Source organism: Clarias gariepinus, chromosome 3 (genome assembly GCF_024256425.1).
Source record: "Clarias gariepinus isolate MV-2021 ecotype Netherlands chromosome 3, CGAR_prim_01v2, whole genome shotgun sequence".
Lineage (NCBI taxonomy): Eukaryota > Metazoa > Chordata > Actinopteri > Siluriformes > Clariidae > Clarias > Clarias gariepinus.
The window spans coordinates 35826629-35853482 of record NC_071102.1 but is presented as its reverse complement, the minus strand read 5'-3'; the positions used below and the strand labels follow the sequence as shown (position 1 = coordinate 35853482).

The 26854-nt window shown below is 38.1% G+C and overlaps 1 protein-coding gene across 10 annotated transcripts in view; it reads left to right on the top strand.

Annotated features, from left to right (window-relative positions):
* The first annotated feature begins 3434 nt into the window (after positions 1-3434).
* Positions 3435-26854, top strand: part of rims2b (regulating synaptic membrane exocytosis 2b) — a 77080-nt gene continuing 53660 nt past the window's right edge. For all 10 annotated transcript variants that reach the window (XM_053491916.1, XM_053491915.1, XM_053491912.1 and 7 more), the window contains exons 1-4: positions 3435-3550; positions 9238-9448; positions 17277-17443; positions 23899-24536. In XM_053491916.1, the coding sequence (XP_053347891.1) occupies positions 3435-3550; positions 9238-9448; positions 17277-17443; positions 23899-24536 (1132 nt within the window). The remainder of the gene's footprint in view (positions 3551-9237; positions 9449-17276; positions 17444-23898; positions 24537-26854) is intronic.

The following is a 26854-nucleotide window of genomic DNA, read 5'->3' as shown; positions in this document are numbered from 1 at the left end:
TCATATGTCAGTGTCATATGTGTGCGTTTGTGTATGTGTGTTCAGGTTAAGCATCCTCAAGACATGACCTTAAACAAGGAATAAAGGTAAAGAAGGCAAAAATACAGGAGAAAGATAAAAAATGATTGTTTAACATGACGACATTGACCTTGTGTTTATTTGGCTTCTCTACTCCAAGTTTAGGTTTAAAAATTCTGAACTAACTGTGATTCACTATCCAATAACTAAACATAACAGAACTCTTTTACTCCATCACAGCTTTCAGTCGTCCTCGTCTGCTCTGAAGCTCAGCTGTAATTGTGGAGGATGAAGAATGAGGTGGAGTTACAGAAAGGAATGTTTAAATGATCTTAATTACCCTTTCTGCTTCTCTCTCTCTCTCTCTCTCTCTCTTTCTCTCTCATTTTTGTGTTATTTTTAGATGAGCACAACTCATTGTTTTTTGGGCCTAACCAAAGTTAAGCTTGTAAACACTGCAGGAGTTTTCACTGTGCTTTTCATGTTTCGTCAGGTGTTAAAGATGATCACCATTATGTCAAACTGTATATTAATGATAAATTCATAGTCAGGGGCTGAAGGTTGTGCAGAAGTTAGCATCCCCTTAGGATAAAGTGAGGAAAGTTTATTTTATCAGCATCAACGAGGTATTGAGCAGGTCTCATGAATGTTTAATTGATGAATAGCAGAATTGATAAGCACGATGAGATTATTTATACAAATGTTGACAAAGAGAATAGGGAGATTGTACAAAAAAGCAAAAATCTCAATAGAAGAAGAATTAAATGTCCATGGTAAACTTAGTTTTAAAGTTGTAAAATGTTTAAGTAAAAGCCAGCAAATCAATACTAATACATAATGAATGAATGTTAGCATCATTTGAGATATGATGCAATGTAAATGATAAATATAACACTAAAATATTGATTAAGTTTTTGATTAAAGTAAAAAATCATCAAATTAGTGCCATCACATTCTCTCCATCTCTTACTGTATTTTGCTTCTCTATAAGCACACGTCTGCCTTATTACTCCCTGAGAAATCAAAATGCAAAACAAACAAACAAACAAACAAACAAACAAACAGTAAACTTACCCTGATCCTCCTTATTCGATATGCAGTACAGTATAATAAATGCACCATGTAGCTGATGAACCATCAGATTGTACATTGTGTGTATTCTGCCGTGTGTCCAGTAGAGGGCGCTGCCGCACCACGTTCACTGTCAAAAACGTGATTTTAAAAGCTGCTGCATTTCTTTACTAGGCTTGTAAGTTTTAATATACACTACATTTATTTACGGCTTGCCAAAGGTTTACTCTTTTTAATTATTAAATATTAATCATGATTAATTCTATGCGTATTTAAGATCGAGTTTTGTAACCCCTTTCATTTTATTTTTATTTTTATATGATATATGAATGTTAAACTGTCAGTGAACATAAGGTTTAAATGTATTTATTTATAGTTATTTTCTCATATTTACTTATTACGTTCATGTTTAGTAATAAATCATAGATCTTAGATATTAAAATAGTCTATCCTAGTTTTGAATAATGATAATTAGTGGTAAATTAAAGATGTTTTCAGATTGCTTTGTTGAAATTTACTGACCCTCTAAGGTTTAGGTGGAGAAAGCAGTATAGACGATGAGTGGGAATGAGTGAGTGTTCTTTGCACATATCAATTACAGTATTACAATTTAATTAATTGTAAACAAAATTACAATTTAACTTTTAATAATCGTCTATAAATAGCCATAAGAAGTTCTGTAAAAGCACGGAGTGTAAGCTCGGCCGTGATCACTTGACTGCTGCTTAATTATAAGATCAGGTCGATCTGGTCCAAGCTCTTTAACTTTTTCTTTCTTCACCCGATCGCCTTTTAGCAAAGAAATTACAGAATTTTCTCTCATATTTATCTGGTTTCTACGTCAATCACCATTCAATACATTAAATAACAATCTGCTGACCGTTAATAAAACTCGTTGGGAATGGTCCAATCACATGAGCCCAAATATTTAAAAACAATATTGATTCGTTAAGAATAAAAGTGGGCGGGTCCGAGGCGCACAGAACTCCGCCCCAAGGATGATTTGAAAAAAACCCAATTAAAGCTCAGCTTTAAAACACATGCCTTTCAAAACATTCACGCGCCTACATAGACACGCGTTCGTCCGGCGCCCCGAACTTTGAAAATGACAAATGAAAATTTTTAAATTGTGAATAAATTATATTACGAAATACAGCAAAATATTATGAACAAATGACTTTATTTTAATTATTAAACTAAATAATTATTATGTTAAATAATTACATGTTACATTACAATAATTAAAGTTACTGTTAGTCTGCAGTTAGGTCAGGCTTCTAAATACCTCAGATTGACTTGGATTGAATTGGACTTAAGTGCTATAATTATTGTTAAATCCTCACTATATATATATATATATATATATTATCTTCTATATATTTAATAGGAAACGATTAGGGATGCAACACTACTGATGCTGCCTACTTAGGCGCCCTATAAGGTGTAATGACGGACTGGTGAGGTTTATCACCCTGTGCGCGAGTGTGCTGTGTGTTCACTAGGAAGCGCACGCGATCTACAGACAGGCTTCATCCCGCGTTTTGTCCCCGCAGGCCTTCCATAACAAACCTGCCGCACGGGAAGCTGGTGACGTCAGCACGCCTGACCCCGCCCACCCGCTTTATTCCGCTTCATTTTATTCCATTTCCTCTTTTTGCATCCGTTTTTTTCCCGCATTTAGGAAATCTGGGGGAGAAAACAGGCAGCACCCCAGAGGAGAGGAGAGGAGAGGAGAGGAGGTGCAGGTTAGAAGGGGGAGAGAAGAAAGAGGGAAGTAGGAAGGAAAACGGGGAGGAGGGCGCAAAAAATAAATAATAAAGGAAATCAAAAAGGCCGCACGATTTGTAGATTTTATATGTTTTTATTTTTATTTTCTCTGGATGAAGGTGAGACGGGGGTTTGCACAGGACAGCTGCAGAAATGGGTTAGACTGGGATTAATCATGATGTGGAGCTAAAAAATTTAAAAAGGTAAGAGGTTGATTTGTGTTTGTATTGATGACCGTGTTGTTACTCACCACATGCATGCGTACACACACACACACACACACGCGCGCGCGCACACTTAAAAGGCAATGCAGTATAGGTGTTACAATGTTGCCATAATGTTGCTACATTCAGCGTGTAAAGATAAATGTGCACGTGAGGATGATGATGATGATGATTTCCATGTGCTGCACTGCATTTCTCTGCAGAGCCTCAGGCTTTCATCACACACACACACACACACACACACACACACACACACACACACACACACACCTCTCTAAAGGAATGATGATGTTCTATCTGTGTCTCTGACATGTTCCATTGCCGTGTGTGTGTGTGTGTGTGTGTGTGTGAAAGATGTCAGCTCCAGAGATGCCGGATCTGAGCCACCTGACCGAGGAGGAGAGGAAGATCATCCTCTCGGTCATGGATCGGCAGAAGAAAGAAGAAGAGAAGGAGCAGTCCATGTTGAAGTGAGCAAGCCGATCGATCATATTTGTGTGTGTGTGTGTGTGTGTGTGTGTTGTCTCTTTACAACGTTATTTTTAGAGCTGGGAAATCCAACACCGCAGCTTGCCGGTGCTGAGAGAGGAAATGTAGCTCGGTGTAAACATGCAGAGCACATGCACACTGCAGCTGGATGCATCTCTCTGTCTCTTTGCTTCCTCATCAATGCATCTCCTGCATGCAGGTTATTGCATGCTGTCAGTCTGGAGCTGGTTGCACGGCAGGTTAGATCAGGTCTGAGGGCTGAGCGTTTGATCTTTGCTCACTTCGGCTCTGAGCGCCATCTTTTCTTTCATCTTTCTCATCACCCCATTCAGTCATTTATTACACGCATTTGCGGTCTGAGTTCCTGGTTTTAGTGGTCTATGTGCCGGCGTGGCTCTTCCGTGTGTGTATGTGTGGTTTTCATTTTCAGCACCACGGCGCTGTCCGCTCAGAATGGGCTCTGTCCCAAACAGCTTCCTATTGTATGTTTAGGGCACTATGTAGAGTGTAGAGGAACATCGTGACATATGAAACGTGATGCATTTCTATAGGCAGCATGGAGCTGAGTCACCAATGACGGAATGTAGAAAATAACGAGTTCGGTACGGTTCGTCACGGATTTGGAAGAAATCATAGCTATCAATCAATCAATTAATCAATAAATAATTAATCCATGATTGAAAATTTGTAATATAGTTGCTGAATAAAAATGCAACATTGTAGCATTTCTCAAGTTGAAGGTGGATTGTAGTGATTTGCTGTTCTTCACACATTTCTTGCCTCTTCATAATGAATCATAAAGAATCCCCTTGTTTAGTGTTGACATGGATCGCTTCATGTTTTACTACTCGAGCAGTCGAAAAATCCACTAAACCCCACCCTGGGCAATAAACTACTAAATAGTATGCTTTAAAAGATACTAAATCCATGACTAAATCCCACCCTGCAGACTGTTATTCTTTCGGTTGCTTCCATTAAGGGGTTGCCACAGCCGACCATCCGGTCCACACACTCGGGACCGTTTTTAGTCTGAATGTCTTTCCTGATGTTTGGGACCGGTGCTGCATGCAGTGGCTGGGGTTTGGGCATTGGGTGGGGCTTGAACCTGGGCCTTCCACATGGCAGGCGAGAACCCTACCACCGAACCACCAATGCCCCTCCGATCCTTTGCAGTAAACTACTAAACTAAACTACTAGTGCATGCTAATAGATAGAATAAAAATTCATGACTAAATCCCACCCTGTGCACTAAACTACTGAATAGTACGCTCTAATAGATATTAAACCCATGGCTAAATGCCACCCTGCACAATAAACTACTAAATAGTATGCTCTTATAGACACTAAAACCATGGTAAATCTCACTGTGTGTACTAATCTACTTAATAGTATGCTCTAATAGATACTAAATCCACACTAAACTTCTAAATAAGATTGTTATGGTTCAGCATGGGTTTGGCACACTTGGTAGTGGAGTTGTAGGTGATTACCAAAGGAATACCAAAAGTTTTTTTTTTTTATTATTATAGAAGAGCTTAATACCCTGTCTGCAGAAGGGGACTTCTTACTCCTTGGGCCCTGTGAGTTCAGACAGTTCCTCAACATCAGCTACATTATTTTAGTTTAGGCTCAACTAAAGAGCAATTTACAAAGGTTAGCAATCAACCAGAGAGCTATGTTTTGTGAGTCTAGCTCTAATTTAACCAACATGACCCTGCCCAGACAGATACTAACGATGAATGAATGAATGAATGAATGCTGTACAGTAAAAACCTTACACAGTTGTAGATGCTAATACTTATAATGTCATCATATTCTGTTCTGGGCACTTAATTGGACTATTTGATTTTTTTTATGACTTCTACATGGCAGACGAGAACCCTACCACTGAACTACCAATGCCACTCCGACCCTGTGCACTAAACAATTTCTATACACTATAAGGCCAAAATAGTGTCCACATACATTTTGAAAACTAAGCGATTGATCTCCTGGGCCTTCATTCAGTTTGCACCTGTTTGCAAGAAGATAGATAGTAAATCTCTGTAAGCCCATTAATTCCTTTCCGTGATGTTATTTTTCATGTTCACACTAGCACAGAGTGAAACCGAAACAACGTCTTGATGCTAACCTCGTTAAAGACAGAGACACAAAGCTGCGGCTGCAGATTCTGGACACAATCCAGCGTTTCTGTCACAACATACCTGGCAATCACTCAGTCTAGCCTGAAACCACACACACTCACACAATCACACACTTTCACACGCTCACACACACATCACAGGTTGTTTGGAACAGAAACAGGAGGTTCAACAGGTTCACGGATCAAGAGTACACAGTGTGTGTGTGTGAGAGAGTCAGAGCTGCTCTCATTAACAATGAGGGAGAAGAAAAAAGAGTAAAATCTATTTCTGCAAGTGATCAATCCTGAAGCATTTTCACTTGACCATTCACAATGTTCTACAGTACTGTATGTTTGAAATTTGAAAGCATTTAATTCTTTACACATATGCTGTAATTAATGTGATATAAGCTAATGTTCTAGTCCAGTGCTGATTAGGTTACAGTCTAGTAAAGTCAATGGATTTGTAGTAAAGAAGGACGTTGTGCAAAGCATTCTGGGAAACAAGCTCACACAGCATCTGAACTTTATTATTGTGATTATTACGACTGAGTGATAAGCTGTGCTTTCCCGGGAGATTCCGTTGCTCCTCTTGATCCACGCGGCTGTATGGACTACGCCGTGGACGGCATTTTGTTGAGGCCTAATTATTCCTTTCAGGATCCTATTAGCCTGATGGAATTAGCCGAGCGCTAATCTGCAGCATGAGATCAGAAGATCTGATGGTGCCGAAAGCTTGGCTGTCGTAGCGTATCCCTGCTGTTTGGTAACGATGCTTGTTCTGAGATAGATTTTTACATTTGGGGTTTTCTGTGTCAGATTACTCCTACAGAGATCGGGAGAAAGGCCTGCTTAAGACTTGACTATTTATTAAGCAGTTCTCACGTGTGCAATACCTTATTGTACATTAGAAATATTAGGATATGCGTCTTTCATCTCATTTGTAGTTTGCCTTTTGTGGGCATGGCCTGTCATGGCCATGCCCACAAGCTTTATATATAATCTACAGCTTTATATAAAATCTACACACGATTTACTTTTACGTCCTCTACTTTGTTCTACTGTATCTTTATTCTCAGCTTAGCCTGGTGTAGCGAGCTAGCTGTACTAGCTGTCTACACACATCAGAGGCATCAACGATCTCAGCTACATCTATTCAGGCTGTATTTTTCTGTAGTTCTATATAAATTTATGTATGTATTTATTATGAAGACATAAAAGCGATTGATACAGTATAGGGCTGTAGCTATCGAATATTTTAGCAATCAAGTATTCCACCCAAAATTTAATAGATTAATCGAGTAATCAAATAAAATTTGTTTTGCTTAATGAAACAGCAATGTAAAATATATAAGAGAAAAAAAGATTAAATGGTTTTCTTTTAAGAAAAATCTACTTTTATTTTTTCTTTAAGCGCATAACACACATTAAAATAAATAATTATACAAAAACACTACGGGGTGCAACTAAACTTTCAGAACCAAAATTTTCAAAATCTACAGCTCAGGCATAACATACAGTAAGCCTTTACTGACAATTTTTTGTCATTTTCTCCTGCTGGTTTGTTCTCCTCTTGGCTCACGGATATTTGTATCGCTGTACAGCAGTTTTACAAAATCATTTACCAACACAATTTGCACATTACAGGAACTCAGCTGTGAGTTATTTTGACATTCCCCATACAGTCCTGATCACATGTTTGGACCATTAAAGAGTTCTTGCAAGGCCAGTGTTTTAAACGTGAAGTAGGCAGTCTGATTACGAAACTCTGGGATAAGTGTATAAGTGTATCAGAGTATTATATAGAGAAATAATTTAAGTTTTTCTCTCAGAACTGTTCTGTCATTCTGCTCAATCAAACGTCCCCCTTTGACTTGAATTCCCCATTTAATATCAGCAAGATCAACAGCTCAGTCATGTTTTTTTTTTATCATCTAATTTTATTTATGATTACTGGTTTATGCTGGTTTTATGTTTTTTCATAAGTTCTCATGACCTATATGTTTCTTTTTATCATTTGTGTCATTTATTATTATTATTATTATTATTATTATTATTATTATTATTATTATATTTTTCTGCATTTTCATTTTCTCCATCATTTTGTTGTTTTTTTTGTGCATGCTGAGCTCTATAAAAATATCTTTCTAGGATGTCCCCCATCAAAGGGCCAATGTTGCAGCTTTCTCAGTAAGTACACAAAAACCTCGGTACTCTTCGTGCTCAGACACGCCCTCTTTTTTTTCATAGTGTGTGTTTGTATGTATGTGTTTGTATGTGTGAGCAGAATGAAGAATTAAGTGGGTTTTATGTAGGTGAGTGTTCAGATGCTTCAGCCAAGTTAGTTATAATCAGATTCACTATTAAATTATAATCAAATTTTTTTTTAACTTTATTATGACATGCATATTTACTTTAGGATGCAAATTATGATTCTTCTTCATATTCTTATTCCAATTCTCACTCTTATCATTTTATTTCTTTTTTTAGATTGGAAATCTGCGGTGATTCTATTTTTTTTCTTATTCTTACCTTTATTATATACCACAATTATAATTTAAATTCATCTATTTTATGAATTTCCTTTTTTCTTTTTCTTTTTTTGTTGTAAATTTCATTATAAATCTCATCTTCTGCTCTCACTGTAATTCTGATTCCAATTACTATTTTTATTTAGGATCTTGCCTTTGATTTCAATTGACACAATAAAAAAAATATATATATAATTCAGACTTCCAGTTCTCAGTCTCTTTACAGTTCAGAAAAAAATGTATGTAATCCATCCAATTTGGATTATTATCCTGACCAGAATTAAATTATACCTATTCTGCTTCTAAAACATGTTCTTATTATAGTTCTACTGTAACTGTAATGTTACATATTATTCTGATTGTAATTCTGAATGATTCTAATTCAAAGTAGTTCTGAACTATTGAGCTATTTTTTACTGTGCTCTCTGTAATATATATATATATATATATATATATATATATATATATATATATATATATATATAAAATAATGCAATCTTCTGATTGAAATGTTAATTTTGTCTCTGATTACACAAAAGTGTGGATCTAACTTTGATTAAATTAAAAATTAAATTAAATTTTATACAGTAACTTCTGTCTTCGGTTAAACATAATGCTGTCATTTAAAATCTTCCTTTGCTTATGATTATAGGTGTAGCTGAAATTCACAATTGAATTTTGAATCTGAAACTGATGTTGATTCTGATTTAGGAGTTTGGTTGTATTTTTTAAATATGATTTTTGGTTTAATTTTGATTCTAATTTGATTCTTATTTTGATTCAAATTCTGATTTTATTCTAAATGTTATATAATTCTGATTTCATTCTGATTCTAGTTGAAATGTGACTTTACTTCCAATTTAAATCTGACTGTAATTTGATTCTGATTCAGATCTTTTGCTTTTTTTTTAACTCTCTGATTTTGATTCTAATCTGATACTGGGTAAATTCTGATTGTGTGATCGGATTCTGATTGGGATGTTTGGCTTGCCACTCTCCTCTCTCCTTGGAGCAGAAGGCTGCATCAGCAGTTTGAGATGTATAAGGATCAAGTGAAGAAGCTCGGTGACGAGGCTCAGAAGAATCCGGAGCAGAAGAGCGACTCTCCAATCTGCGGAATTTGCCACAAAACCAAATTTGCCGACGGCTGCGGCCACGTCTGTTCTTATTGCCAAACCAAGTTCTGCGCTCGCTGTGGGGGCCGAGTGTCTCTGCGCTCCAACAAGGTAACGAACACACCTCAGTCTTTATGTTTGTCTTCATGGATATAGTTGTTAATGCAGACTGGGTTTGGGTTTGTGTGAGTAATCTCCACCCTGAAGCTCATAGCAGACTCTGTGGAGTCTGAAGAAAAACATTATGGTGCTGTGACTGGTCTAAATCTCTGTGGTGTGCTTTTGTTTTTTAATGAATAAATCTTCCTTTATATGAGAAACAACCTGTATTGCTCACAATCCCTACAGCAAGTGTGAAATATTGCCATAGATTATGCAAATTTGTGTGTAAAAATTATGTGATCACAAAAATCTTTCATGAAGCTGTTCTATGCGAGCTTTGTTTTGTTTAATATATTTTTGTTTCTATACCTGCATAATCTGTTACTGGTCATCCCTTTCTTTTCAGCTCTGCCTTAGTCACATGACTAACTACTGACATATTCGAACAGGCCCTAGTCACATGGCTAAGTATTTTAATATCATAATGGGTCCTAGACACATGACTAAATATTTAAATATTATAATTGGCCCTAGTCACATGACTGAGTATCTAAATATTATAATAGGCTCTAATTACACAACTAAGTACTTAAATATAATAATAAACCCTGGTCACATGACTAAGTACATAAATATTATAATAGGCCCCAGTCACATGACTAAATATTTAAATATTATAATGGACCCAGTCACATGACTAAATATTTAAATATTATAATGGCCCTAGTCATGTGACTGTTGCTTTCTGAAACGTTCATGAAAAATATGGATATTAAAAAAATAGGGGATTTGGCATTATACAAATTTGTTCGAGTACTTTTCCATTGCAAGAAATAAAAACTCCTTTGTGATTCCTCATGCATGTTGTTTTAGTTAAGACCTTTATAATTATTCTACCATCATCACTCAGCGCTAGACCCATAATCTGTTAACTACTAATACCCCTATCTCACCGTGGTTTCACGCGGTGGCCGTAAGTGCGGTTCATCATGATTCGGGTTTTGCCGCTGTGATTAGGTTTCCATCTTTCCGTGCATTGGTCCATGCGTAGTCAAACCGCATGGGGTATATGAGATAGGGGTGTAACAGCAGGAATAAGAGAGGGGGGCGGGTTACTCGTTACATCAAAAAAGTACAAACTAACGTTACTTTGTAACGCGTTACACCCAACACTGTGATTGAGGTAAGATATGAGCCAAATGCCTCTTTAAATCTATTTCTTGGATTTTAGGCAAGGATTTAATTTGCACATGTCGTTTAATTGATTACTACAAAATACATGCAAAGATTATTAGGCTCATTTTCTATTTGTATATATTTCTGATGTGTTTTAAGGACAGGTGCAGGGTTTATGATGTAGACTTGTACATAAGAAGCCTCGGTGTGTCCTCGCTTCAGAACCCTCCTCTTTCCTATCTCTTTGATTCCTCCTCTATTTCATGATTTGTGCATGCTTTGGACACTCTGGACTTGTGATCGATTTACGGTGTTACAGACCAGAGGATATAGGATCGAGAAATGAATGGGACATCAGTTAGAGTTTTGAGAAACACTTTAGAGTGTTCCTTCGCACGTTTTACACTAGGGGGCAGAATTTCCCCTTTCTTTTTCTTACTGGCTTCTCTCAGGCAGTAACTCGAAGTGATGTATCTTTCTAATAAAGAAAAATAGTCAGTAAGAGGAGAATTTATACAAGTACACTCATACAATAAATAAAAAATAGAAATAGAAAGCAAATAAATAGAACAAATAAAAAAACACCACCCTAAAACATCCATCACTCACAGCACTGTCTATAGCACTTTGTCCTGTATTCAGCAGACACTCTTATCCAGAGCGACTTACATTTTATCTCATTATACAGTACATCTGAGCAGTTGAGGGCCTTGCTTAAGGGCCCTACAGTGGAAACTTAATGGTTGTGGGGTTTGAACCCGGGATCCCTCGAACCGTAGTCCAATGTCTTAACCACTGAGCTACCCCTGGCCCTATCCTAGGAGACTTAGGGCACAAGGCTGGGTATAAAAAGCTTTGAACATCTTGGGGAGCACTGTTCAATCCATCAGCCGAAAATAGAAACAACTTAGGTGAGAGAATCTATTATTAACTATTAGTCGTGTACGCCATAAATCTGGCCTTTATAGAAAAGTGGCAAGCAGAAAGCCATTGTTGAAAGAAAGTCATAAGAAGTCCAGTTTGCAGTTTGCAACAAGACATGTGGGGGGCACAGCAAACATGTAGAAAAAGGTGCTCTGGTCAGATTAGACCAAAATGTAACTTTTTGGCCTAAATGTAAAACAGTAAGTGTGGCGGCAAACCAACACTGAGCATGGTGGTGGCAGCATCATGTTGTTGAAATGCTTTACTTCAGCAGGGACAGGGAAGCTGGTCAGGAAAAGAAAACCTGTTAGAGTCTGCAAAAGTCTAGAGAGACATATTCATGTGTTAAATTTCAGACCTAAATCTAATTGAGAATCTGTGGCAAGACTTGAATATTGCTGTTCACAATGCACAGTTCGTCATCCAATCAGACTGAGCTTGAGCATCTGTGCAGAGTAGAATGGGCAAAAGTTTTTAAATTGTCTAGATGTGCAAAGCTGGTAGAGACATACGCTAAAAGACTTGTAGCTGTAGTCGCAGTGAAAAGGTCGTTCTACAAAGTAATGAATCGGAGGCTGAAGACAAATGCACGCCACACTTTTTTAAACAGTTATTAGTAAAAAAAAATAAAAATAAAATAAACTATTTATCATTTTCAATAATATCAATTATGTGCCACTTTGTGTTGGTCTATCACATACAGTAAAATCACCTCTAAAAATAAATTTATGTTTGTGGTTGCAACGTGACAAAATGTGAAACGTTCAAGGGGTGTGAATACTTTTTCAAGGCACTGTACATAGAGTAATTGGGTTATGGATGAATCTTTGAAAGTACTCTATAAAGGTTTAGAAAGTGTCAACAATACAATCTATTACCTTTCTTATGGCCCTGAGGGTATCTATTTGTCCAAAGACGCTTGTCTAGTATATAAATTATAAATGATAGGAAGGACATTCTTTTGAGTTTAATGACTAATGACTAGTCTGTGTGTAACTGTGTTTAAAAAGCATTTTTCTATGATGAAGCATTAATTGATGAATCACATTCAAGGCATTAGGATGAAGAAATGAACGAGGTGAAACGTACAGTAATGTTGGTGACATCATGAGACTGAACAAGAGAGTATCTACAAAAAAAATCCACAGCAGGGCAAAAAAGACAGCTTCCTGAAGTCACACTCATTAACACACACAATTTTAGCAGCGTTCCATGCTAACGGTCCTCTCAGTCAGGTGTTAATCAGTGATAAATTGCTTATTCAGCCTGCTGAATATTGCAGTGTGTGCACAATGCCTCGCGTTAGGTGGATCATCATTCACACATGCACACACACGCGCACACACACACACACGCACACAACAAGGCTGTAAATAACCACTAACACACTTTCTGAGGTGCTAGAGACAGAAAGTTACAGTTCAGCAAATAAACAGTTTTACAGCATTTTGTTTTCTCTGTATTCTAGATCAGAAGAGAGTTTATGATGAACACAGTTACATCAGTACACATGATCAAACAACATGTGCACATGTCCGGGCCCATGCTAAATACTCATGACAGTTAATGTTAGGGTTTGGGTAGGGTTAATATGGGGGTGGGTGGGGGGGTCGGGGGGTTAGTATGAGGTGGAGTAAGAGTGAGGGTTAGAGTTGAGAGGAGGGGTTGGTATAGAGGTGGAGTTACGGTAGAGGACAGGCTTATTATGGGGAGGGGTTATGGTGGGTATGGGGTATGGGTGTGGTTAGTATAGGCGTGGGTTAGATAAGGTTAGGGTGGAGTTAAAGCGAGGAGCAAGTTTATAAGGGTGAAGTTAGGATGAGATGTGGGATTAGATTAGGATGAGATGTGGGATTAGTTTGGGTTGGAGTAAGGGCGAGGTGGGTATAGGGGTAAAGTGTAAGTATAGGGGTGGAGTTTGGATGGTGTGAGGTTAGTAAAGGGATTGATTTAGGATAGGGTGAGGTTAGCATGGTGGAGTAAGGGTTGGGTGGGGTTAGTATTGATGGTTAGTATAGGGGTGGCATTAGGGTGTGTTGGTATAGTATAGATGTTGGTGGGGTTAGGGTGAGGTGTATTAAGTTTGGGGTGGTATTAGGGTGGGGTGGGTTTAGTATAGGGGTGGTGTTAGGGGGTCTGATTAGTATGGGGTGGGATTAGTAAAGAAGTCTATTTTTTTATTCATATTTTTTAGTAAAGGTTCAGAAGATCCCAGGTTCAAACCCCACAACCACCAAGTTGCCACTGTTGGGCCCTTTGAGCAAGGCCTTTAATCCTCAACTGCTCAGATGTGTAATGAGACAAAAATGTAAGTCGCTCTTACAAATCTTTGGTGAGTTTTCCCACCATTTTATTAATGGATACAGACGTTTGGGTGGAAAAATGTTTTTAAGATGTTATAACATGCTGAGCTCAAAACCTCCCACGCACACACACAGACACAAACACACGCATACACACACACACACACAGACACAAACACATACACACCCACACACACGCACCTGTATTCTGATGTAAAATCACAGATTTTCAGCCCCAGATGGAATCGCTTGTCGGAGTCGTGTGTTCTGTGTGGAGGTGAGCGACCTGATCGGGTTGCAGTAAAGTGCCGGGTGACCAGATTCTTTTACATTCCAGACTATATGACGTCAAGGTGCTCTTACCCTGGCCTGGTCCTAGCACATATTCACACGACACACATTTGCGCCCTTTATACACACTTACACTCATTTGTGTATTTGCTTAAACAAAGAGGAGAGCAGACACCAAGTTCATTTAAACCACAAAGTGCATTTTTTTAAACTAAATAAAAGAATAAGTTTTTGATTTGATTTAAATCTATAACTGATACAAAAAATAATTTCACGTTCCTACCTTATTAGATCTTTGCGGCGTTGTGCTCGGTGTCTGATGAGCCACGATGATGAGCAGGAGTCAAACTTTAGCTGCTTGACACCGTCTAGATTGATGAATAATGTAGGAATAACAAGTAGCTCAGCGCTACACACTTCACTTTAAGTGACATTGAGCAGCAGGACGGCAGTGTGACCTTGTTTTTCATATTTGTGCTCGTTGGAGACACTCTCCTCCTGCCTTCTGTGGGAAATGCCTGGATTTCTCTTGCTTTTGATGAACTTGAGAAAGACTGACACTTTAGCGTTTGGCTTCCCGACTGGAGGATCCTTTTCCGAGGACGGATTTTACTCTTTAATCACGAGCGCTAACGATTCACTGACCTGCAGAATGACTCGCGCCGACACCATGGGTATGAACATTGTAACATCGTGTCATCAATACTGTATTTTCTTTATCAGCTACACGTCACTAATTATACAGCATCTGTTCAGACTCTTCTGTCCTGCTCGGTCTTTACTGTAAACTTTACAAAACCTTTTTTTTTTTTTTATCTTTAAGAGGCTTTAAAACTTTTAGTAATCTAAAATCTGTTCTTCAACTATTAAAAATCAGTCTAAAAGCTATTAATTATACAAAATCAATGTTGAGAAATTTATAGTCAGGATTCAGAATTTAACATGTAAAAATTTTAATAATCCAAAATTAACATTATTATTATTTTTAAACATTTAATCTTATGTCAGGCTTTCATTCTAAATTTTACATCCTTTAAAATAATCCATTATCAGGTGTTATATAGTAGACAGGCAGACAGACAGACTAGAAGGAATTGTCTGGTTGTCAGTTGACACTGTTTCTTGAAGCACTATTGCCATTGAGTTGTTTTTTAAACTTAGAATTACTTTGATAAAAGGTTGGATCGACGTTGATAACACAATGTTGGGATAACACTAAAAACTATTACACATTATTGCAAATATGACATGATTTTTATATTTCTTGACTTAAATGCTAGATCATTCAAATGATTATACTTCTGATGCTAGTGTTTATTATTTTTTTCTTAAAACTTCTTAAAATGGTTTCATCCTAAAGTCCAGTCCTGAAGTATGATTTCATAATAAGAACAAAATATGAGCAGGGTGTGGGGCACTTAAGCACGGTTTGCAACAAACATAAAAGTCAATCGTACTGGGGTGCGGTTTAGAGCTCAGGGTCATTAATGATGTCTGTCTCATTTAAAATCTCAGTATACGCGCAGCCTACGCTGAACTTGAGGCGGCTAACAACCAAAAACGGTACAAAACAACTATGTGGATAGTTCTGCCACCTGCTGTATCGGAGAGGGTAAACATGCAAAGTGTACTCAGGTACGGAACTATATTACCAATGGAAATTCTGGATAGCAGGGCAGTGGTGACTCAAACGGGTAAGGCTATGGGTTATTGGGTTACTGATCAGAAGTTCAAGGGTTCAAGCCCCAGTACTGCCAAGTTGCCACTATTGAGCCCATGAGCAAGGTCCTCAACCCTCTGTGCTCCAGGGGCATTGGCTGATCCTGTGCTCCGACCCCAGCTCCCTAACTGGGATATGTGGGAAAAAATCTTTTTTTTGTGCTGTAAGGTACATTTAACAAATAATTGAATATTTATTCAAAAGTTATGCAGTGTGAAAGTACTTTGTCGGTTTCCTGATCAGACCTTCGCCCTGGTGGCTCTGGTGCTCAATGCTAACTACTGCTTCACCAGGTAACCTTGCTGAGGGCTAGTAAATGCCTGGTTATTGCTGTATCAAGCAAGAAGTGCTGCAAAAGAACTCCTCTGAGTCAAAAATGTCCAACCAATTGCATTTTAACAAACCATAAAGTCAGGAAGGTGAAATATAGCATGGGCAGTATGAGCTTGTACCAGATACTGTATATACGTCTGCACCACTTAATGTCTAAGATCTGTACTCGACCTTATGCAGTTTGGATGTTCGTATAAATGAAGGTTAATTTTCTGTAATGTATTTGCAGTGTTGTTTTGTGGTGATTAATTGAATGTTGATTCAACACCATTTTATTAAAATCATTCTAACTTTCACAAACAAAATTGGTTTTATGTATTAATGCAACATTATTACAACTAAATGCAAACATCTTATAACATTTGGGTTTCTGGTGGGAGACAGACAGGCAGAGAGACGGCCAGCGAGACAGTCAGAGTGATAGAGTTTTTTACAGTCCATGATTATTAGCATACAGTGAGTCACTTAAGGATGTAACGAATATGAATACGTTATTTAGATGCGGCATGTTTAATTTCTTATATTTTATTTTATTTCTCATTTTATTTCTTAGAATATTTAAAAAAAAATCTTCCACAGGGCATCAATATTAGATTTGAGCTGAACATTAGGAATGAAATCTTACAGGAGGGAAAACTACTTTTTACTAAAATTTTTATTTATTTACTTTAACTTGAACGTTAATATGATTGTGTGATGCATCTGTAGTGTTTATTTATTCATCTTTAGTACTGTATTGTACCTGTATGGTCAGGAGTACAGCGGTTTAAATTAATTAGTTCAGTAGCTTGTTTAATTATGGACTGGAGTGATGTTGAGGAATTCTCCGGAACTCACACTCACAACTCCGGGAAGAAAAAGATGTTAGCACCGCTCACCTCAGGTGTAAATCCTAATACAGATAGTGTCAATAGGTCTCAACCTTACTGTGTGATAAATGTACTTTGTGATTGCATTGATAGATTTATTTTCATGTTTAATATAAATAATGTTTTTAAATATGCAATTATTTCCATCATGCATGGTATTTTCTTCGAAAACCTCCAGGAACGTTCGCTAATTAATGCACCATCTGGCCCTTCTTTTGCAGGTAATGTGGGTGTGCAACTTGTGCCGAAAACAACAAGAAATCCTCACCAAGTCAGGCGCCTGGTTCTATGGAGGTGCTGAGGGCCGAAGGTTTGGACACGAGGTCAAAGGTCATCTCGACCCATCTGGATTAGCAGTGAAATGCTACTCGGGTGTTCCAGGTGACAGGTGAGTGCAGATCTGCTTCTCTTTTCTTCCCATTTAAGAACTGATAATGTGACCATGTCGATGATGTAATGAAGATGATGGTGGTGACAACAAAGATGATGATTATGATAACGGTGGTGGTGGTGGTTTTTTAGTGAGAGTAATGAAAATGATGATTAGTGATGGTGTTTGTGGTGACAGTAATAATAATAATAATATGCTGATGATGGTGATAAGAGTAATGATGGTGTTTGTGTTGACAGTATTAATATGATGATGATGATGATAGTGATGATGATGATGGTGGTGGTGGTGATGACAGTAAAGATAGAAATGATGGTGATGGTGGTGGTGTTTGTGGTGACAGTACTGATGTGGTGATGATGATAATGGTGCTGAAAATAAATAAATACCGTTGGAATGTTGATCTGATTTCTAAGCCTGAGTGAAAGCTCTGTGGCTGGAACAGAAGTACAGACTGGAACGCAGCCAGAGTGTGTTTGAGTGTGACAAACAGTCTTGTACAGAGTGTATCTGAGAGAGAGAGAGAAAGAGAGAGGGAGAGGGAGAGGGAGAGAGTGTTTGGGCTCTCGGCGATACATCTGATACACTCAGCAGCAGCAGCAGCAGCAGCGGTGCTTAAATGCAGCGCGAGGAGGCAGTGTGATGGACGTGTTGTGGGTGGTTTCTTTCTCCTGAGGAAAAGGAACATTAGAGGAGAGAGCAGGAGAAGGAGGAGGAGGAAGAAGATGAGATGAAAATGCAATTTGAGACGTTGCGACACTTTTGCAGCTCGGTTTTGTCCCGTTTTAATGCGTCCACGCCTAGGAATGTCTCGCAGGGAGAGCTGGTAACGAATGGCGGGTGAGTGATGCTCACGTACACACACACACACACACACACACACACACACACACACACACACGTGTACTTGTCTTCATAGGTGTTTGGCTCTGTGACTGATCTGGTAGAGGAACCGCAAACTCTTATATTTTAAAAACTGAAAATGAGGAGGATATTAAATCTCTCAGTAGTGGACATACTGTCCATAGTGCACTATATAAGTAGAAGATCTTTATTCTTACCTATATTTTATACCCTTTGATGTGCGTATTTGGAATTTGGCCAATACATTTTCGACACGTCACGCTTGCGTAATGTATCATAAATAACGTCTCGTACTGGCAACTAGTCACAGCTGCGAATGCTACCTTTTATAATCCCAATGCTTTTAGAAACATTTTGGCTAATGTTAATATAGTTTCTGTGCGTCAGACACAAGACTCCAGAACCAAAACTTTTTCTTTTCAAATGGAAATCTAACGTGTGTAGACTCAATAAGCTTACGCAATCCAACAACCTCGGCAACAGAGTGATCCCAAGCCTTGCATTTAGCTGTTTTTATGTACACTTTACACTTTGGCATACATAATTGTTATGGTTGTATTTTTCCTTCTTTTTCCCCTAGCAGTCAGGTGACAAGACACTCGTATCTCTTGGGGTTTGTTGCTTGTGGGTGTGGCCCTGCCATATTTTAAAGAAAGAATCGTGCTGAGAAATCGTCGGAGCGACAGTAGGAACTGCTTGCAAAGTCGAGCACAAACTAAAAAAATCAGGTTTATCCTTGGCTTTGCACTAGCTAACTGTACTGATTACGTACCGTCACCAAAGACCCCACCTTTTTATTTTCATTTTAAGCTTCATAATGTTTCTATAGCCATCTAACAGAATAAGATAAATCCACAGTCATACCTTTTTCTACCAGACAGTATGTGGGAATGAATTGCCCTGGGGAGGTGAAGTTGTGAGCAGGGAACTGAAGAAACATTGGACCACACGTGCTATAGGGCTTTCATATCAGGAACCAGGGCTTGGTTCTGAGTATTTAAACGCAAAGTCAGTTTTTTAATTAGAGTGAACTGACTGATGAACTTGGCTACGGTTTGCATCAGGTGTGAAGCAACTGTACCAAAACATGTACAGTACGTGAACCGGTATTTTAGAATGTGACGTTAAAACTAGCCAAGTGTCACCTTTTAAACATGGCAGTGAAGGGATAATAATAATACAGTAGATCACTTTATCTACTGATCACTTTATAGATGACTTTGTCTATTCCACACTCATGTAGTTTGATGACCCAGGTGTACCACGGTGTACTCCTTACTTGTGGTTATTGGTGAATCACAAACCAGCTAGGTCATACCGCCACCTACTGTTCAGGAGTGTGCATGATATATGAGTGTACTCGGGTATGGAGCAACATTACTAATGTGAAAGCTGAGCAGTGACGGAGTGGAGAATGGGGCAGCTGTACTCATACACCGTACATAGCAATCATACCTAATAATAAACGTGCTCTAAGAAGCATTCAGTGGTTTGGATTTGTCATTTTATAATGTCATACCTCGTGTAAGAAAATTCCTATCTGAAAAAAGAAATGTGTCTAAAATCACTTCTTCATGTCGTGCGTTTATGTATAATGTGAAACGCTTTGTGTGCCTTGCTGGTGTGCTTGTAGCGTCAGTGTTCTGGCAGAGACTTTTCTCGTTTGTGTTTTACAATTTGCTTGTAGAAGCCTTGAGATTTTTGCACAGAGTTAATGTTTTTGTGGCGAGTCTGCTTGAGCTGTCTCTATGTGTCTGATAGCTAAATAACATTTTACTCTTTAAAAACCTCCTACTTACTTAAAATTTTTAAAGATTCTAGCAGAAATCATTGAAATTACTGAACAAGTTAAAGCTCAAGGAACTTGGGACACTGGGATTGTCTTAATGTACGTAGAGAAGATAACCTGAGGATTTCAAACCTAAAGACACATGGGACCGAGCGTTGCTAAGCAGCTGTATCAGTTTCTTGTGTCTTTTGCTTGTTTCTCGTCTGAGACTCAGACCACAAATCAATATGTTTATATCACAACAAAGAACTACCACATGATACCCAACGACAAATGTGTTCTTGGGACCTGTTTTTGTTCTTCATTGTGTGTCTGTGTGTGTGGCATATTTTAAAAGTGTACATTTCATGTTGCTGTACTTAATTAGGAATCGTAACTGATTTTAAACATTTAGTGTAATGCTTTGTATTGCAGTGATAAATTAAAAATTAATCTCATATCAATATCATGCTAAATTTTCTAATTAACTTTAACAAACCTCAGCAACCCGTTTATTTCTGGCCATATCTTTAATCTCTGTTCAGCTGAAGGTTTGTTTTGTAATTATGCAAAATAAGCGTTAGATGTGAATAATTCATCAGCGTTAGATCATTTATTCCCAGTGCTTTTCCTTCTCTTTAGTTAAACTCCAAGCATGCTAGTGTGTGATGTGTGTGTGTGTGTGAGAGAGAAAGCGAGAGCATAAAACTGAATTTGTGCTAAAGGGAAATGATTATACTGTGTAATAATTGAGTCAGAGAATCACATTTTCTTTTTGTCTTGCATATATTATCTATAAAGCGCTCTCTCTCTCTCTTTCTCTTGCTTTCTCTCTCTCTGTTTGTGTGTGTGTGTGTGTGTTATTCTCTACATTTTTCTGTCCTTCGTGCTCTAGCACTGATCTCTTACTGTAACTGCTTCTGTTTCTGCTGTGCTTTTCTTTTCTTTTTTCTTAAAACCAGTCTGGGCTCTGTATGTGTGTGCGTGTGTGTGTGTGTGCGTGTGGGTGTGCGTGTGTGTGAGTGTGTGTGTGTGTGTGTACCTTAAAATCTCCTAATGCCAGTCTAAATGGATCGATACACGCACGGCACGGAAACAGCGCCGCAGTGCCAACGCTGATTATTCCTTCTCTACAGCAGCGATGACTCAAAACATACTCACTTTGATGTACTGGATGTAAAACAGGGCGTGGCCGGCTCTGGCTCTGGCTCAGCACGGATTGGTCCATCTTGACTAGGCTTTTTCCCCCTTTTTAATAAATTTTTTTTTTTTTTTAAGACTTGTCCTGGACGTGTCCCGTATAAAAATGAGCTAACATTTTTTTTTGAAAACACACGTTTTACCAGTATTTGAAAATATGTTGTGACAGTTGAGCAAGTTAACAATCAGTAGTTGATTAATTAAATGAACAAAGCAGAAATTCATGCTGCCAAAAATACTTCTCTCATCAATCTGTCCTTGTTCAACAAAACGATGCTGCTAAAAAATACAATGTCTCAAACTGTGCAAAGACATTTAAGATACAGAGAAACGTTATGCAAAACATTGTTGGTTAATATAGTACATTTTAATAGGTACAATTCTTAACAATCCTATTTCTCTTTTTCATAATTTAAACATGATCGTCAATGTCTATACAGTACGTCTAATATATACTCATTGTCACATAACAGCTAATAGCATTGGAGATGCATCAAGCTACACTCGACCATAGCTTAGCTAGTAAGCTAAATAAAAAGGAACTAAATACAAGAGCTTGTTGGAGGTTTTTCCGCCTTTGCCCTCACACACACCTGTCCACTGTAACCAGAGTAGTAGATGACAAAACTAAAGGTGGTGGTGAAGTTATGGTGTTGGAGGTGAAGTGCCATTGGGGTGGATAAGGGGCATTATGATGCGTCTAAATTGTGGATAAAAAATAATGCTAACTTTGGCTGATGGAGAATTCTTGATATTGTAAAAAAATTCACCTCATCATTCTGAGTTACAGTAGCGACATTTCAAGCCATCCAGAGATAGGCAGACACACACACACACACACTGTCCTGGGCAGACCTTGTAGATCGAAACTAAATCATGCACCAAATATGAGTTCTCTGTACTAACACACACACACACACACACACACACTGAAATGTGCTGAGTTAGTTGAAATAATAAACGTCTGACAGGACCTACGTTTGGCCCGTAATCAGCTAAGTAGCTTTAATCCTCCTTAGCAAGTCTTATTTGACCTACAGCTAAATACAGCACTCGCTAAAGGCATTAGCTCAGCTCCCACAATGCTTTGCAGCTCGGCAGTTCCCGGCCATCCTCGGCTTCTAGAAGCAGTGGTCAGCTTTCTGGCTGCGTGTATATACACAAATATTTGTGTCCTGAGCTGGCATGAGACCTAATAGTGTGTGTGTGTGTGTTGGGTGTATTAGTGTGTGGGTGTGTGTCTGAGGAAGGGGAAAAAGCTAGCCTAGTGTGATAGTGCTGAGTAACCACTCAAAGTGTGTGTATGTGAATGAGGGCATTACCTGAATGAACTGATTTCTGGAAAGATTTTTAGCATTTGTTCAAATATGAAATGTTCAAAATTGAACCAGATAATGGTACTGTAGTTAGCTAATAAAACTTAATTCATGCTAATATCAAATATTTATTGCTAACACAATACAATATGTATATATTTTTTAAATATAAGAATAAATACAAATTTATACCTCCAATGCTAACTGGCTAGTCTTCATAAACTAACCTGACAGGATTTATATTACTAAACCAACAGTTGACATGATTTCTGAAAAAATGTAATTCCATATTAATAAATGTGCATAATCTTTATTGCTAATTCCAAATAGCTAGCATAAGCTACCCTGAAAAGATTTTAAATCATGTTCATAAATGTTTATAATTGTCCTTACTAAGACCGGCTAGTTGGCTAACACAGGGTAACCTGACTGGATTTCTCACAGGATTTGTAGTCTTATTGTTGTAAAAATCCCTAAACATTATTGTAATTTCTAGCTAGTTGACTAAATTGAGTTATTCCAAATGATAATCTACAGTATATTATATTATGGTATTATTTAATATTTATAAATATTTTTAATTTTACATCTTATGCTACTATGCCTTCTAACATAAAGGAACCGGACAAGATTTCAATCAAAGCTTTTTACCTTATTTTAATGTCCGTACATTTTGTTGTTAATTATAATTAGCTAATTTAGGCTTAGCTAAGTTGGAAGGTATTTTAAAATCGTATTCATAAACATTAACAGCCGTCACTGCTAACATTAGCTAACTTGCTAAAATGAGCTAGCCTGACTGGCATTCTGACAGGATTGTTATTTTAAACATTCATAATTCAGACTATTAATGCTGTCTGGCTAATGTGAGGTTTCCTGACAGTTCTGACAGAATTTTGAGTCTTTATTTCTAAATGATTTTACATAATTCATGAATATTTATCATCTCCACTGCTAATGCTATAATGAAATGTTTGTCAGCTTATCTGTCGGCATGCAGGTTTTTTTTTTTTTTTTTTTTTTAGCAAAGTGTCGAATGCTAAAAAGAAAAAATATATATCTAATTGAATTAATTTGACTCAAAATACTATTGTAAAATCTGTTCCTTGTTGTTATCTGATGTATGGCAAAGCATTTGGGTTTTCAGTATCTTTTTAGCGTTTTTTTGCTGGTTATTGGAGACTTTATCTCAGTATTCATTGCACATGTGACCCATGTACAGGTAGCTGTAATTGTGGTTGAATGCGCAGCTAAATGCTGGGTATTTATTTGGACTTAACATTCATTTTGGTTTTGATCTACAGGAGAAGAAGTCCATCAGCAACCAGGTCACACAAAGGGGACGTCATAGGACGAACTCAGCATGGGGAAGGCATCATACCTCGGTCTCCGTCTGAATCAAACCGCTGGCGTTATCAGGACCGCCACCTGGACATTCACATAGACGATCGCGAGCTCCAGCGCCAGCGCGAGGAGGAGTATCGGTCTCGGTACCGCAGTGACCCCAACCTCGCCCGGTACCCTGTTAAACCGCAGCCCTACGAGGAGCAGATGAGAATCCATGCTCAGGTTTCTAGAGCACGGCACGAGCGGCGCCACAGCGACGTTTCTTTGGCTTTTACCGAGCTTGACGAGGCTCACAACGGTTTTGACGGCCGACGCCCAGCATCAAAGCGCTCGTATTCGATGGACAGAAGCTCTCCGGCTTTTAGGACGTTCAGTAAAATGCACCATCTGGACCCTGGCATGATGGATGGTGTGATGAGGACTGACTCTCTTAGTTCGGATCAGTCAGAGTCGATGAGGCCTGCGAGGAGCCGGAGAACAGGGCGGTTCAGGGCGGCGGGAAGCTTCAGCAGTTCAGAGGAGGAGATCAACACCACGCCGGAGTACACGAGCTGTGAGGATGTGGAGCTTGAGTGCGAATCCTTTGGTGAGAAAGGTGAGCATATGTAAAAAAAAAATGCACTTTCTGTTGTTAGGTGGGATTTTATTGTTTAGTCAAATACAGTACTCAAAATTTCTGCTTCTTTACCTAATAGGTGTGTTTTAGATTTATAGACAGAATGATCAATGTTGAATAAACTTCTCCTGACAGTAAACTTTTAATCGTATCAATGATTACACTTATTGAACAACATAGGAACTGTAACATATTAGAATGAGCAAATTTATCTAAACCTGTGATTTGTTGCATCATTACTCAATCAAAAACTTTTGACCAATCACGACTCAGAATGCAACAGCAATATCATGCAGGTTTCTGTTACATGGTGTAGAAGTGACGACTTGCTGTTCGCTGACCCCAAGTAGACGTCAGTTGCGTGTGTTGTGTTTAGTATGTATGACATCACTGCTAAATATTTCATGCTCTGTAATTAAAGCCCAGTACCGCAGAGAGGACTCTAAAAGCTGTGCAGGTCGTTACAGCATGCCATCATCTTCCACGAGCTCTGCTTAAAATTATGGCCGAAACCTGACACTGATCCCATCCCGGCATCCTGACAGTAACTGAGCGCTTTTTTTGCAAAGTGAGACTTCACACGCCTTACAGCAGCATGCTTGAGAATCCGCCGAGTGCTGGCTTCGTGTATGTGATCAGTGCTGTGATTCTAACCCATTGTCTCAGGATGCAGTATTGGGTCAGAGCATGTCATTATAAATGTACAAAAGATAAGAGCAAAATCATAATACATAGGTTTTATTAAAATTTTATTATTTTGTGTTTATTAGAATTTATCACCACCATGGTCACCAAAAACACCACCACAATCAAAAGCGAAACCACAAGCACCACCACAAGCACTACCACCACCACCATAATCAGCACTACAATCACCTTCACCACCACCATTACCACCACAATTACCACCGCAATCGCAAAAACCACCATAACCAACACCACCACTATTACCACCACAATCATAAGCATCACCACAACCACCACTATCACAACCACAACCACCACCAAAACCACTACAACCGCCCCCACACCACTACCACAGCGACCATTACATCCAGCAGGGCTACATCCTCCTCCTCCATCACCCCACAACTACCACCTCAGTCACCACAACCAACACCACAACCTTCACAATTTCTACCACCATTACTACTACTATAATAATAATGATAATAATAATACAAATAATAATAACAATAATGCAATTATGCAATGCAATCATTAAATGATTAAAGTTCACAAACAAACTAAATTCAGATACAAAATATAGTTGATCATATTACAAAATATAGTTGATCATATCACATTTTAAAAGTAATAAAATTGCCAAGACCTTGCACTAACTAAACACTCACTGGCTCTGTATTGCCAGGTAAACTGGCTTTATACTGTATTTAGTTTTTTATGGGTAATGAAAAGTTGGTTTAGAAGAGGGACCCCTGCTGGTTAGGAGGTGTAATGTACTGGGAGCATCTATATCTAGTATAATTATTTAGTAAAGATAATAATTTGCAATAATAATACAGCAGTGGGATATAAAATACAAAAAAATACATTACTGAAAAAAGTGATGCCCTTCCCCAGAATCTAAATATTAAACAAAGTAACTGCATCCCCTTTCACTTAACATCGGGTTGTTTCCTTGTCATGCTGAACAGGAAGGTGGGAAATCTCTGATGAGCTGATCCAAAGAGACTGACAATCAATTATTGATTAGCAGACGTTGTTTCGTTTAAAGTCACACAAATAAATAAATAAATAAATAAATAAAATTATGAAATAAATAATTAAACATGCACACATAGCTGCAATTAACACTTTTGTAAAATAATTATTTATTTTTATAATTTGAAAAGATGGATGAAATTATTGCATCAAGTGGATGTGTTTTGCCAGGAATGGCCCCAGAATCTTGTGGAAATGCTGTTTGTTTTTGTGTGTATATATATGTGTGTTGGCTAGTGACGTTTGCATCATGTAGAACAGAGTATTTGAGCCTCCAAGAATAAAGTATAATCCCATTATTCTAATGCACGAAGGAGGAGGAGCGACGAACAGAGCTGCAGAGAAAACCAGAGAAAGTTAAAAACACAGCAGGGCCTCATAAAAAAAAAAAAAAAAAAAAGAAATCAGGTTAGGGGTCAGATTGGACTTGTAATTCTGAGCGTGGGAACAAAAATGTGTCTGTAATGTGTATCCTGATCTTGACTCCGAAGCAAATCGGATTTAGTGAAATTCCGCCGGGGTTTGAAAAGAGCCGGGGAGACAGAAGGCAAAGACGGATTACTGACAATTTG